The sequence below is a fragment of the Typopeltis vanoorti genome, chromosome 25 (assembly GCF_054136105.1).
Source record: "Typopeltis vanoorti isolate ZY-2024b chromosome 25, IOZ_Tvanoo_1.0, whole genome shotgun sequence".
Lineage (NCBI taxonomy): Eukaryota > Metazoa > Arthropoda > Arachnida > Uropygi > Thelyphonidae > Typopeltis > Typopeltis vanoorti.
The window spans coordinates 48,940,712-48,958,980 of record NC_143573.1 but is presented as its reverse complement, the minus strand read 5'-3'; the positions used below and the strand labels follow the sequence as shown (position 1 = coordinate 48,958,980).

General features: G+C 35.2%; 1 protein-coding gene across 2 annotated transcripts in view; it reads left to right on the top strand.

The window, feature by feature from the left end:
• The window catches only part of LOC150092728 (protein kinase C and casein kinase substrate in neurons protein 1-like), a 214,643-nt gene that overhangs the window by 87,942 nt on the left and 108,432 nt on the right, over positions 1 to 18,269 (top strand). For both annotated transcript variants that reach the window (XM_090414551.1, XM_090414550.1), the window contains exon 4: positions 13,047 to 13,184. In XM_090414551.1, coding sequence (XP_090270677.1) covers positions 13,047 to 13,184 — 138 coding nt within the window. The remainder of the gene's footprint in view (positions 1 to 13,046; positions 13,185 to 18,269) is intronic.

The window sequence follows — 18,269 nt, the reverse complement described above, 5'->3', positions numbered from 1 at the left end:
ATTATGAAAGAATTAAACCAGGAATCAGTAATAGAAAAAATTTTAAAAATATATATAAACATAAATGGATGGAACATGTTCAAAGAACGAAAACAAAAAGATTACCAAAACAAGCCTTAAAATACAAGCCATTAGGAAAAAGAAAACCAGGACATCCTCTTAAAAGATCCAACGATGATTTCTAAGGCCGGAACAGGCCATTGTAGACCTAAATCCTTGATAGGCCATAAATCCATGATGGTGATGATGATGATGACCCTTTTGGGGGGTGGTATAAGTATTTTGAACCAAAAGGCTTTTTCATGGTGTTACCCATATTTGCTATATTTACATAGATATCTATAAATAATACGTATAGATGTGTACATATTCTTATACATAGAATGTATAATTATATGTACTATAAAATTTTACAAAATTTGTATACAGTAAAACAGAACTTAAAAATTCAGTTGTGTGTTTCATGCACATCTTTAGTCACTTTAGTAAACTAGGAGTTTTAGTGCTAGTGCTTTAAATAATCAAAATTTGTAGACTGAAATCTAACAGTTTTAATTCAATAAAAAATAAAGCTTAAAGCTGTATGGAATTTTTATTTTGCAGAGTAATACATAGAAAGAAAGAAACTTCCCAAGAGTTTCATAGACAGTTATTTGAAGTAACTGAGTCATTATTTATGACGTCACTTCATCTTTTATATTTGTCATAAATGAAATTGCCAACTTTTGGTCAGTTTAATACATAAACAATGAATTGACCTTTGGTTACAAAAATAGTTGCCAAATACTAGTTATTATTTATCCTAAATTCTAACTCCAAGTTAAATTGATCACTTTGAAATACATTTAGTACTAAATGCTTTCCACACTAATTTTTATTAATGTTGATCAGGACAAAGTTTTCAAAGTTGCACTTGTCACTTTGGTGTTTCCAGAGCAAACAAAAGCAGTTACACATATATTCTGTATACAGTATATATACAGAAGATACAGTATGTATCTTCTTCTCTCCTTAACCTTAGTTTGGTATACTATAATAAATTTAGTTTAATCCTTTATCCAAGTGTAAGCAAACAAAGTTTTGGCCTGAAGTATCTTCAGAACTGAGGCAACTCGTGGTAAAGGGGACCAAGCTCTCATCGTTCCTTGTCTCAGTATCTCCCATAATGCAAAGCACATCTCCTTGCAGACATGTATAATGCTTTGCATTAAGGGAAGGGCTTCTACCCAGACCGGTTTCGACCTTTATTGAGGTCTCGTCAGTGGGAGCCAGCCCCAGAGGTGGTGATACTATGACAGAAGCAATGGAGAAGTCATATTTACCTGTACGAGTTGCCAAAAGGTGTACCACCTTATTATTGAATTACTCTGGATTTAGAGAAAGATGTTGGAAATTTTTTTTCCACTTGGTTAGACTATAATAAATTTAGTTTAATCCTTTATCCAAATGTAAGCAAACAAAGTTTGTGCCTGAAGTATCTTCAGGACTGAGGCCACTCGTGGTAAAGGTGGACCAAGCTCTCATCACTCCTTGTCTTGGTATCTCCCATAATGCAAAGCACATCTCCTTGCAGACATGTATAATGCTATGCATTAAGGGAAGGGCCACTACCCAGACTGGTTTTCCTGTTTAAGTGTGGAGTAACCTCTCCAAAAACTCGTGAGATCCCCTGGATCACCCAATAATGAGGGATCCACAGGATCAAAAATTCAGAAACTCAGCATCGTTCCCCTCAATAACAGGCTCCCTCACCACTGAGCAGAGCTGCTCATTTGAGTGGTAACAGTAACAGCCGTGCCTCAGTTAACTTCACAGGCTACAGCATTGCCATTCATTACCCCCCACCCCCCCACACACACACTCAGGCCTTGGGTGACAGCAACAGTCGAGCCTCAGTTAAAACTTCATGGGCCACAGCATTGCCATTCATCACCCAAGCTTCCAACCGGTTTCGACCTTTATTGAGGTCTCGTCAGTGGGAGTCAGACCCAGAAGTGGTGATACTAAGGCAGAAGCAATGGAGAAGTCATATATACGTATACAAGTTGCACCACCTTATTATTAAATTACTCTCGATTTAGAGACGGAAAAAACGAGTTGCCTCAGTCCTCAAGATGCTTCAGGTGCAAAGTTTGTTTGCTTACACTTGGATAAAGAATTAAACTAAATTTATTATAGTCTAACCAAGTGGGAAAAAAACTCCCAACATCTTTCTCTAAATCCAGAGAAATTTAATAATAAGGTGGTACACCTTTTGGAAACTCGTATAGGTAAATATGACTTCTCCATTGTTTTTGCCTTAGTATCACCACTTCTGGGTCTGGCTCTCACTGATGAGACCTCAATAAAGGTCGAAACCGGTCTGGGTAGTGGCCCTTCCCTTAATGCACAGCATTCATACATGTCTGCGAGGAGATGTGCTTTGCATTATGGGAGATACTGAGACAAGGAGTGATGAGAATTTGGTCCACCTTTACAACAAGTTGCCTCAGTCCTGAAAGATACTTCAGACGCAAACTTTTGTTTGCTTACACTTGGATAAAGGATTAAATTAAATTTATTATAATCTAACCAGGTGGGGAAAAAAAACTTCTAACATCTTTCTCTAAAGCTGGAGTAATTTAACAATAATGGTACACCTTTTGGCAACTCGTATAGGTAAATATGACTTCTCCATTGCTTCTGCCTTAGTATCAACAGTTCTGGGTCTGGCTCCCACTGACGAGACCTCAAAAGTCAAAACCGGTCTGGTTAGTGGCCCTTCCCTTAATGCATAGCATTATACTGCAAGGAGATGTGCTTTGCATTATGGTAGATACTGAGACAAGGAGCAATGAGAGCTTGGTCCACCTTTACCACGAGTTGCCTCAATTCTAAAGATACTTCAGGTGCAAATTTTGTTTGTTTACACTTGGATAAAGGTTAAACTAAATTTATTATAGTCTGGCCAGGTAGAGAAAAAAAAACTTCCAACAGTTTGGTATACTGATGCCATTTAACTAGGAAATAATAATAGATCAAGGTGGTTACCTTCCTGAAGTGGCTTGAAAAAGAAAGTTCCATGTTTGGTCTCTAGAGCAGGGTTTGTGGACTATGTAAAAATAAATAATAAAAATTACAAAAAAAAAAAAAAAACATGAAAGTGATAAGAAAAAAATATATCCCTAGAATGGCGATGGTATTAAAATATACTATAGGTTTACAAATAACCTTTCGTGGGTGGGCGCATATATATATATATATAAACTTCTGTAACCTGTGTTCTGGTGCAATATGACCTTTGATGGCTTTGCACCATAAAAATCAAAAATAACTAACCAACCAACCATCAAAAACCTGAAAAAATCTGAAAGGGAGTTAATATTTGAGGTAAGAGCGACAATGTTATATAATTATGCTAATGATGGGAATGGGCATTATAATGGAAATGATTATGAGGAGAGAAGATTTTGACTTTGTGTTCATCCAGTTTGTACCCATCAAACATTGCAAAGATGTTTGCATGTATAAAGCACTAGAGAAGAATACAGAACTGCAAGTTTTCCAACTATGTCATGCAGACAAGGATACAAAAGAGCATGGGTAGATTATTATGTCTGTACATGAATGCTAGGAATATCAGAAACAAAGGGGTAGAGTTTGTTGCCATGGTCATTATGTTAGGACCTAGATTGTAGTCATTAGTGAGACTTGGCTATCAGAATAGTAACTGGTATTGAGTGTAAAGGGTGCAGTATTTTTAGGAAGGATAGACAGGAAAGGAAGGGGTATGCTGCTAATAATATCAGATGACTTGAATACAGTTAGTGTTCAGCCCTATGATTGTAGTAACAGTATTTCATGTGACAGTGAGTTTCAAGCCATTTGATGTGAGGTGGAATCTAACAAGATCAGTTACATAGTGGGGTGTTGTTACAGACCTGGTAGATCTATAACAACACCCCCATATTGATTGGGTTGCAGTAAAATCAGTAAATTCCTTTTCATGAGAAGAATGAAAAGGAATTTATTGAGCTGTTGCAAGACAACTTCCTCAAGTAGCATGTGACAGAAGGTACTCGAAGTCAAAGAGTGTTAGATTTGATTATACAAGGGTGGTTCTTTAAAGTTCTCGGCCTTGACCATAGATGGCAACACTATCAGCAAGATTTTTTTTTTTTTCAAGTTGGTACATCTGTCATAAGCATCAATGTGAAATTGCAAGTCACTCTATCAAGTAGTTCTTTTTATACAGCTGTCTGAAGCAAAAGTGTTGTCTGTATCCCTTGAAATGGATAAAATTGAGTATTGTACGGTTATAAAATTCTTTGTAAAAGAAGGTTTAACGCCAAAAGAAATTCATTCGAAGTTCATAAAAGTTTATTCGCACTCTTCTTCTTTGTTTTAGACAATTAAGAAATGGGCTGCTGAGTTTAAGCGTGGCCATACCAGCCTTGAAGATGACCCACGTGAAGGACGTCCAAAAAGTGTAACAACACCAGAAATCATTAATCAAGTGCACGATATGGTATTGGATGACCAGTGAGTCAAAGCATGTGAAATTGCTGAGACTATAGGCATTTCAAAAGAACATGTAGGATATATTTTTCATGAAGAATTGCAAATAAAAAAGTTTTGTGCAAGATGGGTGCCGTGCTTGCTCACAGCAGATCAAAAACGCACTCGCATGAAAATGTCTGAACAGTGCTTGGAGCGTTTTAACAAGGATAAAACTGATTTTGTGCATTGATTTATTACTATGGATGAGACTTGGATTCCATTACACAACAGAATCCAAACATCAGTCAAACCAGTGGACAGAAGCTGGTTGTTCAGCGCCAAAGAAGACAAAGTCGGTTCCATCAGCAGGAAAGATCATGGCATTGGTGTTTTGGGATGCTGAAGGCATTTTGTTTATTAATTGTCTTGAAAAGAGTAAAAAAATGACCCAGAAATATTATTCCGATCTTTTAACCAGATTAGATAAAAAAATTCGTCAGAAATGAACCAGTTTGCAGAAGGAAAAAAAAAATCATCTTTTATCAGGACCATGCACTTGCCCACAAAGGTGTTTTGGCAATGGGAAAATTAAGGGATCTGCACTATGAATTGTTGGAGCATCCACCCTATTCCCCAGATTTTTCTCCCTCTGACTTCTATCTCTTCTCAAAACTAAAACTCTTCCTTGCTCGTCATCATTTTTCTTCGAATCAAGAGGTGATTGCAGCTGTAGAGAGGTATTTTGCAGATCTTACTGAGAATTACTACAGGTATGTGATAATGCTGCTGGATCATCGCTAGAATAAATGTATTAGTCTTAAGGGAGATTATGTTGAAAAATAAAAATAATTTTGAAATTATAAATTAGTGTTTTCATTGTTGGGCCGAGAAATTCTCAGCCACCCTTGTAGTGTCAAAGAGTTTTTCAGTTAAAGACATAACTATTCTGCCTCTGGTTGGTGACAGTGATCATGTGGTACTCACTTGGGAAGTGGCTAAGTTTACGAACGAATGTTCCATTCAGAAAAGATTACATTGCTGAACTACAAAGCAGGAAATTATGACCAACTGAGGAGTATACTAAGTTCAGCAATGGTATCGGGTTGCTGGATGGGAAGCATTTAAAAAATATTTAAATAATGAAATATCAGAATGTGTCCCAAGAGTTTGAAGAATAAATAGGGTAGGAGTCAAATGGATGCTTAATCTTATTAAGCAATAAGATTTGTAAGAAAAGGATGATGTGGAAGGAATACCATGTGCATAAGGATGCTGTCTGTTATGAAAATTATAACCAGCAGGCCTGTAGAGTCAGAACTGTTGTACGGAAAGCTAAGTCTGAGTATGAAAAGAAACTTGCTCTGCAAGCTAAAGATAACCCGTAAGAATTTTATCGATATTCTGCAAGTAAAAGAAAGAATGAACATGAAAGAATAACTCTTCTAAAGGCAGATGACGTGGGTTACAAGTGCAGAAGAGGTTGTTCAACTAATGAGTGCCCGTTTTGTTAAAAGTTACCAACCTGGTGTATGCAACATTGAGCTCACTGCTGCCTCTTTACTTCATACACTAGAAACTCTAGTATATGAAGACAATGTATTTGAGCTGTTGCACAAACTAAATTAGAGAAGAATTCAGCAATAGTGACTGATGAGATATCAGCATGGTTGCTAAAAGAGTATTCAGCTAAACTGGCTATTCCTTTGACCTGGCTATATAATTTGAGTCTCAGAACAGAGAATATTCTGCAGGAGTGGAAAGAATGTATGGTAATCCCATTGCACAAAGGTGGTGCAAAGACCAATGTATCCAACTATTGACCAATCTGCATTTCAGGAGTGGTGGTGAAGATTTTGGAAAAATTGGTTAGGGCTCACATTCAGAAATGGGTTGACAGTGAATCTCTACTTTGCAATGAGCAACATGGGTTTACTAAGGGAAGGTCATGTTTAGCAACTTGCTCACATTCTATAACAATGTTACCATTGAATTAGACAAGGGGAATGGATACACAATGATACTTTTGGATTTTGCTAAGGCTTTTGACAGAATATGGCATGGTAGACTGTTGCATAAATTGGAGAATATGGCTTTGGATTATAGAATATTAGCATGAATAGGAGGATGGCTGAATGACATATCAAAAAGTGGTATGTGAGGGATGTGGGTCTGCAAGATTTAAGGTAACCAGTGGTGTACCATAAGGATCAGTGCTTGTTTGACTGTTATACATCTGTACTTTTAATGACATTGGGAAGGATTTGACAGGTGACATACAACTATTTGCTGATGATGATGCAAAGATAGGTAGGGTAATCAGGAATGCTGCTGATATATAGCACTTGCAAAATGATTTGAATAGGCTGGAATTGTGGGCATTGGAAAATGGATATCAGTTCAACATCAGTAAACGTAAATTCGTGCACTTTGGCGTGATTAGATATCCAATGTTATATTATATTGGTAGGATTATACTAGAAGAAACTGACCAGGCTAGAAATCTTGGAGTGTTAGTAGATAGGAAGTTGAAGTTCTGGGGCCATGTAGCAAAAATTACAAATACAACTCAAAAGATAATTGCAATGCTGAAACAAAGTTTCACGTGTAAAAATAAGGATGTCATTTTGCCTCTTTACAAGGCCTTGATAAGACCCCATTTGAACTATTGTGTGCAGGTCTGGTTTCCTGGTTTTTTTTTTTTTGTGATTTTGATACAGTGGAGAGAGAGTGCAAAGGTGAGTGTTAGAAATGATATCAGATTTTGGAATACTAATTATGGAGACAGATTGAGAATTTGTAGACTGTAGACACTAGCAAAGAGGAGAAAGAGAGGTGATGTGATTGAGACTTAAAAACTTCTGAAAGGGTCATACAGGATTTCAGTTGATAGAATTTTTCATTTTATTGAAGGTGGGGAAAGGACAGGAGGGCATTCTTTGAAGCTGAGAATGAATGCTGCTAAGAAGTGGGGGGGGGGAGACTAGATTTTTCTCTCATAGAGTGGCGAGTTATTGGATTGGATTGTTATTGGATGTTGTGTATGCAAGCATTGTAAATTAATTCAAGAATAAGTATAATAGCTGGTGCATGTAATATGCGGCTTCCCTCAATGAGTCCCTGACTCCCTCTTAATAATAATTGACCTGAAATATTAAAATTGTGTAAGTCTTGCACTGCATTATGTTAAGCTTAGTCACAAGAACAATTCCTAGATGACCGGAGGAGCAAATTCTTCATACCAGTTTATAAAAATAAAAAAACCAGTAAACCAAATGTGAGAATTAGAGGAATTCACCACTACTTAGTGTTTCTAGAAAGATACACATGCAAGCATAGTGAAAAGGCTAAGAAATATTGAAGGTGAAAATTGGTGAAGAACAAGCTAGTTTTACACCAGATAGGGGTTGCCATGCCAGAACATTACCTTGCAAGAAATAGGAATTATATTCATGGGAACATAAATATTTCTATTTAACTTCTGTTGACTTCAAAAAGATATATTGTTTTATGTATCAGCCTGGCATGTAGTGGTTGCAGAATACATAATACTGCTTGGCTTGTGTCTGTGCAATGGCTATTATATGTTCATGCTAGGCATGGTGTTATATCCTGAATGAAGAACTTTATTAAAGAAATAATTCATTCAGGATTTAACAAGTCAGAAAAAAATCAGCTAAGAGAAAAAACTTGTACTGGAGCAGAAGAACTCAAGTACTAACTGTAAATGGAAATAGAATTACCTCCTTTTAGTAGAATTGTAATACCATGTAAAGAACTTAGTGTATAAATTAGTATTATATGAAACATCATGTATACAATGAATGGGTAAATCAGATGTAAACAATAGTCCAAAGGTCATGGGCAGGCCTGAGGCACTGGCAATCTAGGAAAGTGACACACATTTGTTTCCCGGAAGACCCTGCAAGAAATCTCGCGATGTACCAAAGTTGCCGTGGACAAAGAAAGTAGCGGGCGGGAAAAGATCGCAGAAAAAAAAAGTAAGAGGGCGCTATCATGGTAAGAACAGGGTGCAAAAAAAGGGGGGGGGGATGAAGGGAGAATAAAAAGAGAGTGCGCCCCTTTCTCAAGGCTTTTTTTGCCTGTTTTCCTGGATGATGATTTGACTTCTCTCGTGGACCGGTGGTTCCTGATGGTGTTTCTTGGCGATAGTTCGATGTCGGAGGGTGTGCCTTTCCCTTCGATGTCGGAATTTCGGCCGGTACACGAAAGCGTGAGAGGTCGCAATATCTGTCTTCGCTGAAAGTACCGACGGAATACTATCGCATACGTACATTATTAACTGGCAGCTAGAATTGAGGATGGCCTGAAACAGATCGAGAATAGACGAGGGAAACTGAGGACCATAAGGACCCACCACGTGGACGCAAGCTTATGGCAGATTCAAAAGGTAATTCAAACAAAGGACAGTTCCGACGGACCTGGAGACCCTACCCGAAGAAATGGTAATGTACAGATTTTGTTGTATAACTATCCAGTCGGAAAAAAGAAAAGATCGTTGCAGTGTATTAAATGAGTGTGGACAGTATTTAAGAACTTTAAGTGATTGTTTAGCAGTGGCTAATGTCCATAAGACAAATTGCTAGGAATGATTATAGATGATTGTGTCTAGTTTAATATGCAAGACTAACAAAGTGGGTAGAATATTGATTAGAAGAGTATAATATGTATATTATGTGTGTTTGTAGTGTATTGATCGAGTGTGGACAGTATGTAAGAATTTTAAGTGATTATTTGGCAGTGGCTAATATCCATAAGACAAATTGTTAGGATTGATTATAGATGATTGTGACTAGTTTAATATTCAAGACAAACATAGTAGGTAGAATATAGATTAGAAGTGTATAATGTATATATTATGTGTTTTTAGTCTTTAACTTAAGAGAAGGATTTATTGTTCATGCATTAGAGTATTAATCAGTTTGAAAAGGTCTGATTTAGCATGTCATTGAACTAATTGAAAGTGAGATTGGTCTAAGTGTATATTATGTCTTTAGATTCCAATAAATATGTTTTTCCCTTTTATACCTGAGATTTGCCTGTGATATGAACCAAAACTACCACTCACTACCACGCTAAGTTTAAACCTATAGTCTGGCTATGCTATTTAGATGGGTGTACTATTTTGCTTCATGGTCCAAACACTTTATATTCAGTTTTAGTGCATTTAAACATGTCTTAAAATACACTTCACATAGGTAGGAAAAAATAATAAGTAAAATAATTGTCTGTCCTTCTTAAACATTGATCATGCATCTTTCAAATGGTTCACCAAAACATACCAGAAAAAGAGAACCTACATAAACAGTTACACCTTTTTATATCCTCAGAACAATTGCATAGAGCCAAGGCCATCTATTCCAAATCTCAGTTATATTCTGCAAAACTGTTGTCTATGTCACACTTTAGTCATATATATAATATGACTAAAGTAAATATAATAAGTAAAATAATTGTCTGTCCTTCTTAAACATTGATCATGCATCTTTCAAATGGTTCACCAAAACATACTAGAAAAAGAGAACCTACATAACCAGTTACACTTTTTTATATCCTCAGAACAATTACATAGATTCAAGGCCATCTATTTCAAATCTGAATTATATTCTGCAAATCTATTTATGTCACACTTTAGTCAGTAGATATAACCTTTTAAGATACATACATGTGGTCTAGTAGTTAGGATACCTGGCTCTCACCCAGGCGGCATGGGAAATTATCACTTTTCTTATGTACCCAGATGGCTCAGTCGGTAGAGCATTAGGCTTTTAACCAACGAGTCCAGGGTTCAAGTCCCTGTTCGGGCGTTAGTTTTGCCAGCAAAGGTTGGTCGATTGGTAGAGCCTCTGCTACTAATGGCTCATGAAAAAGTTAAGTAAGTTTGAGCACAGTCAGTAGTTGGAAGGAGATCAATCGTTCAATGCTGTTGGCACATGCTCTCCCTCGATGAGTCTTCGGACTCTCTGGAGGGAGAGATAATAATACTAATATTATATATTATTATGTATAATACTAATACATAATAATAATACTTTCTATTCTGTCACATGCAAGTCATAACTGTCCTGTTCCCTATATCTGGAAACATAGCCAAAGAATTAAATAAATGTAATATCTGCATTGTATTCAAAAACCAAACCTCTCATTTTTTAAGGACAAACTCCATTTGTGTTATTTTAATGAAATAATTACAACACAATGCTAGATAATTAAACAACAGCTTTTATCATTTTAATATTTCATCTCAGTCGCAGAGACATCTTCAGGAATACAGTGTTAAAATTGTAATAACACATAAGAAACAATAAGTGGAAGAATATTGCAGTAAACCTGTACACACAGATAATAAGATTTAAGAACATAAATGCATTCACTGCTATCACTGTGGCAAGTTAGAACTAGCAAAGCATCCTGCAGAGAGGTTGTTACAAATCTTGAGACTATTGTTGGAGTCAGTGAAACACTCTCCAAACCTCAACAAGTATAACTGCATTTATGTACCAAAACTTTGTGAGATAGGCCAAAATTTTAAGACCCTTCCAAAATTGCACTTGTAAACTTCTTACTACCATAACAGAGGGTGCCAAAATAGAATTCTAATACAATTTTGAATTGTTTCTACTACCACTTGATTGTTAGTGCTTGTGTACTAATAATTTTTTTCGTGCTCTGAAAATGCTGGTTTGGCATCCATTATAATATTAGCAGCCTAATCTTTTTTTTAATGTTCTTATGGCATTGTGTTTTTCTTTCTAAACAGCAAGGTGAATATCTGATTATGTTCCGAAGATATTATTTAATTCTTGAATGTTAATGATAACCATTTCAGAATTATTAGTGAGGGGTTGCATTGAAAAGTTAAAGTTCTGAATTTGTTATTTTAATTTCAAGTAATGTTTAAAAACAGTTATTTTTATTTTTTTTTTTCACACAGAGTTTTTCCCTGTGTTTGCTTATACTGTAGTATAAGATAATTTTGTCTACCTCTTTTATGGACATATGGCATATAATTTCTTTTTAAAGAATAAGTTTACATCTAAAGATACTTTGTTTTCCTGATGGAATGTTTAAAATTTTCCCAGTCTACAATCTCTCTTGAATAATAAGGTTGTGTATGCAGAATATTAAAGGATGCAACTGTTCAGAATTGCTACTGAATTTTTTTTTAGGTATAGCTTCTTGAAATTCATTTATTATCTTGTTTCAAGCACATGTTAATTATTATTATATGTGTATGTGAAATTTTTTAACATTTAGTACATAAATTTGCACCTTGTATTCTGCTCATGTTGAATAATCTCACTATGCCATGTGATGCTTTTGTATATCCATATTGTTTTTTTGTCAGCCATGTAGGATATAGTAATAATGTGTTTACTAACTTTCAGTAGCATCAAAAAGTAAAAGTTCTGGATTCATTATATTAATTTTAAGCAATTTTTAAAACTGGGATCTTTATTATTTTATTTTATTTATTACAATATTGATAAATTAATAAATACTGATAAAGCACTAATAAATAGATACTTAAAACATATGATGATTGTAAATATTCATAAATTTTATTATGTGGTTTTTTTTTTTAAGATGCTAATGCCACTCTTGTAAGCCATGGGGTGTGTGGGAGGGGGGGGGAGTGACTGTTGCCCACAATACCTTCCTATCATGTGAAGGTGTTAAAAAGTTCAGCTAACAAATTTTGATACAAGTATTGAAAAATGTCACATTACTGGTGGTATAATTTTTATGAAGTTGTATGTTATGATTAAGTATTTTTGTTCGTTTAATTCTCTTGTCTAGACCAAATTTTGATTATTTTTATAAGTGTTAGTTGTTGCCATTATAAATGATTTCCATTATATTATATAGTATCTGCTCATTTTTACTAGGAAACTTACATATATAAGTAAAATTATATTGCTTTAAATGCAAGCAGATTCAGCTGTAAAATAAAAGGGGAAAATTTAATTTTATGAAGCATTTTCCACAAATGTATATTGTCAAATAAAAAGTATGTGTATGCATGAATACAGTATAAGAACAGGATGGATTAAGTCAGCTGGGGACCCCCTGGCAGTAAAATTTATGGGGAGGGCTCTCAAAAAAGTGTTTATGTATGTATATGCTACAAAGAGAACTAGGGCTTTGCTATAACAAAAAAAAATTAAACACACACATAATATATGATTTAATATTTTTTATTTCAAAACATTGCAATAAATTTTTCTTTGTAATAATATCAGGCATAAAATATATAAAAGTTAAAATTAAAACAAAATAAAATATTTTAAGAAAAAAGAAATATATTTAAGTTAGAGTAAAAAGTTAAATTTTTTCTCTAGCAAATTCCTCAATTATTTTCGAAGTATCGACGTTATTTAATACTTCTTGTTCCATATACAATAGAGCTCAGGACCCTGGCAGCCACCAGGTCCGTTATCCACTTGATCCATTTCTGTATAAGAATAAGTTTTTAAAAAATATAATTCAGTATTTTTTATGTTTTGTTTTATTATAGAAAACAAAAGTTTAGTAAATTTTGATTTCAGGCACAAAAACCATGGACCAAGCTCTTAGCAAAAGTGAACAAGTCAAAAAGTGATTATCATTTAGCTTGCAAAAGTGAAAAATCTGCAGTGAATCAAGAAAGGATTGCTTCGGGTGATACTTCTCTCTCTCCAGATCAGGTATTTATTATTGCTATTACTAGGCAGGCTCCTCTAGAGAGTTTAAGGATTCATTAAAGAAGTATGTGGGTATTACCATATGAAAATACCTTCATACCTACCACATGTAGGTATTATCATACATTAATACCTATAGTATCTCTTCTTGAATGCATTCACTAAAGATACACTCACAATATCCAATGGTAGCCCATTCCATACACTCATCCCAACCATGAAAAGAATCTGGAACTTGCACCCTTCCTCAGCCTCCACAGGATGACTGCAAGTTTTCTTTCATTCAATAGGATGCTACAAAATGGCACGTTATCTATATTGTATGATGCCTTACCCAACTTGCATATTTGTCATAATTTATTGCATTTTTCTGTTTCTCAGACTTTGAAGTTAACATATCTTCAGTCTATCCTGACATGCATAATTCCGTAGGCCCGAGCCGTCTCCTAAGATTTTCATAAATGTTGGCCCCATAGTTCAACATATATGCTTTCCACACAGAATTCTTCATATGGCTGGCCATCACCCAGATGATCACGCTGACCACCTGAAGGGAAATGCAACACCCCATTCACATCCTGTGAAATGATCAAATCTGTGACTCAGTCCCATTGTACCCTACCTCAAATACAGCCTAACATAGTTGTCTCTCTCAAGAACTCAAATTCATTTTTCTTATTTCCAGACATCATCTGAAAATAAGGAAAATCATCAATAAATATCATCTCCAAGTTGCCTATACATTTCTTCATCACCACTTGCACATTCCATGGCCTATAGCATTGGGCGACTAAGTATCTATTTCTATCAACCTCTGCCTAACACCATATTGCCTTAGAGCCTCTGCTACTTCCCCACTTCATTCCACACAAGGTGGAGATTAAAAGGATCAGAGGAATAGTGCTGTCATCAAAAGCATGCCTGCTCCCTTCTTGTCCTTTCCATCCTTATGAAAAACATTATACCTTTCCATTTCTATTCCAAACAGGATATCAGCTTCAACCAACCCTGTTTCTCTTCTCCAATAATTTTTTGGTGAATAAACTCAGTTAATGAAACAATTTCAACTACCTTATTTGTGATGATCCTGGCATTTGTAAATAAATACAGCAATTCAATTTGAGTTCTATAATCAATCCCACACGCTACCTTTGAGTTGTGCTTTTTCCCACAACTGCATCTGCCCAATCACATTTATCACCAGTTATCTCATATCTCTGGACCCCCCCTCTCCCCCATTTACTTTCATCTTACATTCCTGTTCTCTCACCCTCATCACTCACACTTCCATCCTCATACAGCTCTGCCAACATACCATTTGTGATTTTTTTCATTGTCTTAACTTGTCATTGTCATATATTGGCAGTACACTTGAACCTTTCTTACTATGCTTTTATCTTTCTTTAATAACCTCCTAATATCCATCCTCACACTCTCCTTCTGTCCAACTAAATCATTTGTTCCTGTAACCATCACCACCACCACCATTAGCTATTTTGCTTATTTACTTCTCATACCCAAAGCATTCATCCTGTTCATCTTTCCTCTTGGAAAATAGTGGGATCTCTATATATTGCTAGTCTCAACTCATTCATCACCTCTTTTTCTCTGCTTTCCTTCATTCCATCCTTTTCACTTTTCATTCCTACCCACCAAACATCTACTAATCTCATTGTGCATATTTTTCATCTCATTTCTCACCCTGATCAACTTTCTTCAAAATTTTGCATCCCAGCAATTGCATTCTCTTTTACTCCTGCAGTCTTGCTCACATCTGTTCTGTCATTCGTACTCCCTTGTTCTCACAATCTTGCTTGCTTTAGTTCCATCATTCATATTGTCTCTCACATCCAAATTATATTTGCTTTCATTTTGTCAGTCACTCTTGCATTTATTTATACCTCTCGGTTTATGAAGATATTGCATTTTCTATAGACCCCACATTTTCTCTTGTTCAGTCTCTACAAATACGTTCTCTACATTCCCCCATATATACATGCTGCACTTATGACAGCAAACCATTTCAAAGAATATGTGCCATTAATCACATTTGATTTTCACATGGTGCAACCATGATAATCTCATTCATTCTGTCATTTTGATGTTGTTTAATGCAAGCTACAAATTTTAGGGAAAACTATAACAACCCACATTGCTCCATAGCCACTACACAGTTTCGATAGGCTAAGCTATCGAAAATAAATGAAATTTTGCCAAAATACAAACTGTATTGCCTGGCACTCGTAAATTCTCTTTCTCTTGTCTTGCATACTTTCTCCTACCTCCATTCTGTATACCCATCATCAAAATCACACATTATGATAGATAGCCTTCCTTATATTCGCGAGGTTATCTGTATATGCAGTTCAATTCTCTTCATATGACCACCAAGATCTGTTCCTGGCTGTGCCTTTTGTTCTGTTAACCTCTGTCCACACCAAACAACTTTGAATCTGTTGTCTGTATTACTTATGCTACCACGACTGATTGGATTTAATTTTCTCGCAGTCATCAGAATTAATCCCCCACCCTTTCTGGCTTTCCTGAATACACTGTACCCATCATTCTAGTTCTGTATGGTTATTTTTTTCTGTCCACAGGGTCTACTGATTCCAATAACTTTTGTCCTTTTGCATTTTTGAATGGTATGAATGCATTTCTTTTAGCCCTGATGCTTCGAACCTTAATCAGACATGCATGTTAATCATCCACTAGGTTGATTAGGTATTCAAGTGCACCTTAAAATCTGACAGATTCAAATAAGCAGTCTCAGTTAATTTTTTTTAAACTAAATATCTAGTTTCTAATATTTAATATCTAAGACATTCCCTATCATAATGCTGTAGTGCTTTGTGTGTAAGTTACTAAACTAATCTTGCCATGAAGTCATCCTTGCTATACTATCATTTTCTCTCTTTCTCTGTTATCATCAAATTCCTAATAAATACGACATCAAAAGTTACGTCACTATTAACTTCCTATTGTTAATTTTCCTCCAATTTAATCTGTTATCTGTCAAGACTTCAATATTATCGGATCTTATATTTCTGTCTTCTAAGACAATTCTTACTGTATCACTAGATCTTAGTCTATCTCCGGATCATTTCCTTGCCATGCTGGCAAAAAAGACTTATTTTGCTAACCTTTTGTCTCCTATTCTGCTTAAGTGACCCTACCACCTGAGTTTAGATCTGCTCACATATTCCTGAATGCTAACTATGTCAACATCTTTCCCAATTCCTTGTTCTTCATTTCCCAATAACCTCATTTTGAATGATACTTCCATTGATACTATCTGTTCACTTCACTAATCTTTCTCACAATTTTCATATCCACAATCTCCAGTCTTTGATCAAGTGTTTTATTTCTAATCTAGCTCTCATATCCATATGTTAAAATTGGTTTGAACACTGTCTTCTATACAGCAAGTTTAGTGTTTTGACTAATTTCTGTTTATATAAATTTATTAATTTGATATTCTACCATACCATACATTTAATTTGCTATCTTCACTAAAATTGTGCCTAAATAGCTGAAATGTTTTACTGTTCTGTAGGTTCACCATTCAGGATACAGTTGATATTATCAATGTTTCTGCCTATTTTCATTGTCTTTGTATTTTTATTGCTGATTTTATTACAAGAGTTATTCAGTTCAGTCAGGGAATCATGCAGACTTGTACTACTAGATTATTCAGAAGTATAACATCATCTGGATAAAGTAAATAGATAAGATTAACATCACAAATTTTGATATCAGATTTAATACCACTTTCCTTTATAATGTGATCCATGTAGATAATGAATAGCAGTGGAGATAGTGCGCTTGTTTCATGTCTAATTTAACATAAAACTATCTTCCTAGATGAGTCTTTGACTCCATTAGGTCTTGGGATAATAATAATAATAATGTCCTTAAATTCTAATGACTGAATTACAACTCAAATAGAGACTATGTATTGCTGGATATAGCGTTCCACCTGGGCAGCTACATTCAGCATCTTGTGGTGATGCTGAATTCAACTTCTCCCACTTAGTAACTGCTGGGTTACCAGGATCCACATTCACCTGCATTTCCTCTAAATGTTCTAGTTTTCCTGACTCTGCACTTCTGAACTTTCACTGAACAATTTGTCAAGACTCCTGACCCCAAATCCACTCAAATGTAAGCGATCCACATTACGTAAATTCTTCTTTCCATCAAACTTATTCTATTCCATCCTACACAATGTGTGCACTTGCTGATTCTAGATCATAGCTCTCTTCCTTGGCTTGTCTCTGTAATACTTTGGAAATAGACTTATAACTTTTACTTTCTCACACTCATTCCTTATGGTAATTTCTTTTTTTTTTCTTTGCATTACTAGAAACTTCCATTTCTTATCACATGTAACACTTGTTGCTTGCAAATCATTTGTACTAGTCTAAATAAACATCTGTTTCATCTCTGTATGCTTGCAACATCATCAACACTCTCCTCAAGCAATCCCTATTTTCATACTTTCCCTCTTTCATACTCTACTTTCTCTCCTATTGTATCTCTCCCTCCTTTAGTTTCTGTTTCTTACCATTTGCAAGGCATTTTTCCAACCACTCAATGTTGCATATTTTTTCTGTGAGAACATGTAAGTGCGCTATATTTTCCATTACCATCTGATCATTCTCTTCATTTTCTGCCATTTCATTTTTGCAGTCACGCATGCCACATCAATCTTGCCATCATAATTACATTTTCATCCATTTCATCTGTGATCTCATCATTATCATTCTTCTTACTCTCCTCACACATCTGGTTGAGTGAGTTTGTCATAAGTGTTTCACTCTTGAAATACGACAAACCTACTCACCAATTTCTCATTCTATGAAGTGCATATATTTCACATACGCTGCCGCGAACATAATCATGCATGTTGCCATTGTTTTACGCATTGGTGCTATGTATAATATAGCTTCCAATAAAACAAAAATAAAAGTTTAAAAACTTCATAAAGAAACAACCACTCAAATATAATAATACAGAAAGAATGAGTCAGTTATTTCTACGTACTTTCAAAAAGAACTTATCATTCGCTCCAAAAATCACATTCTT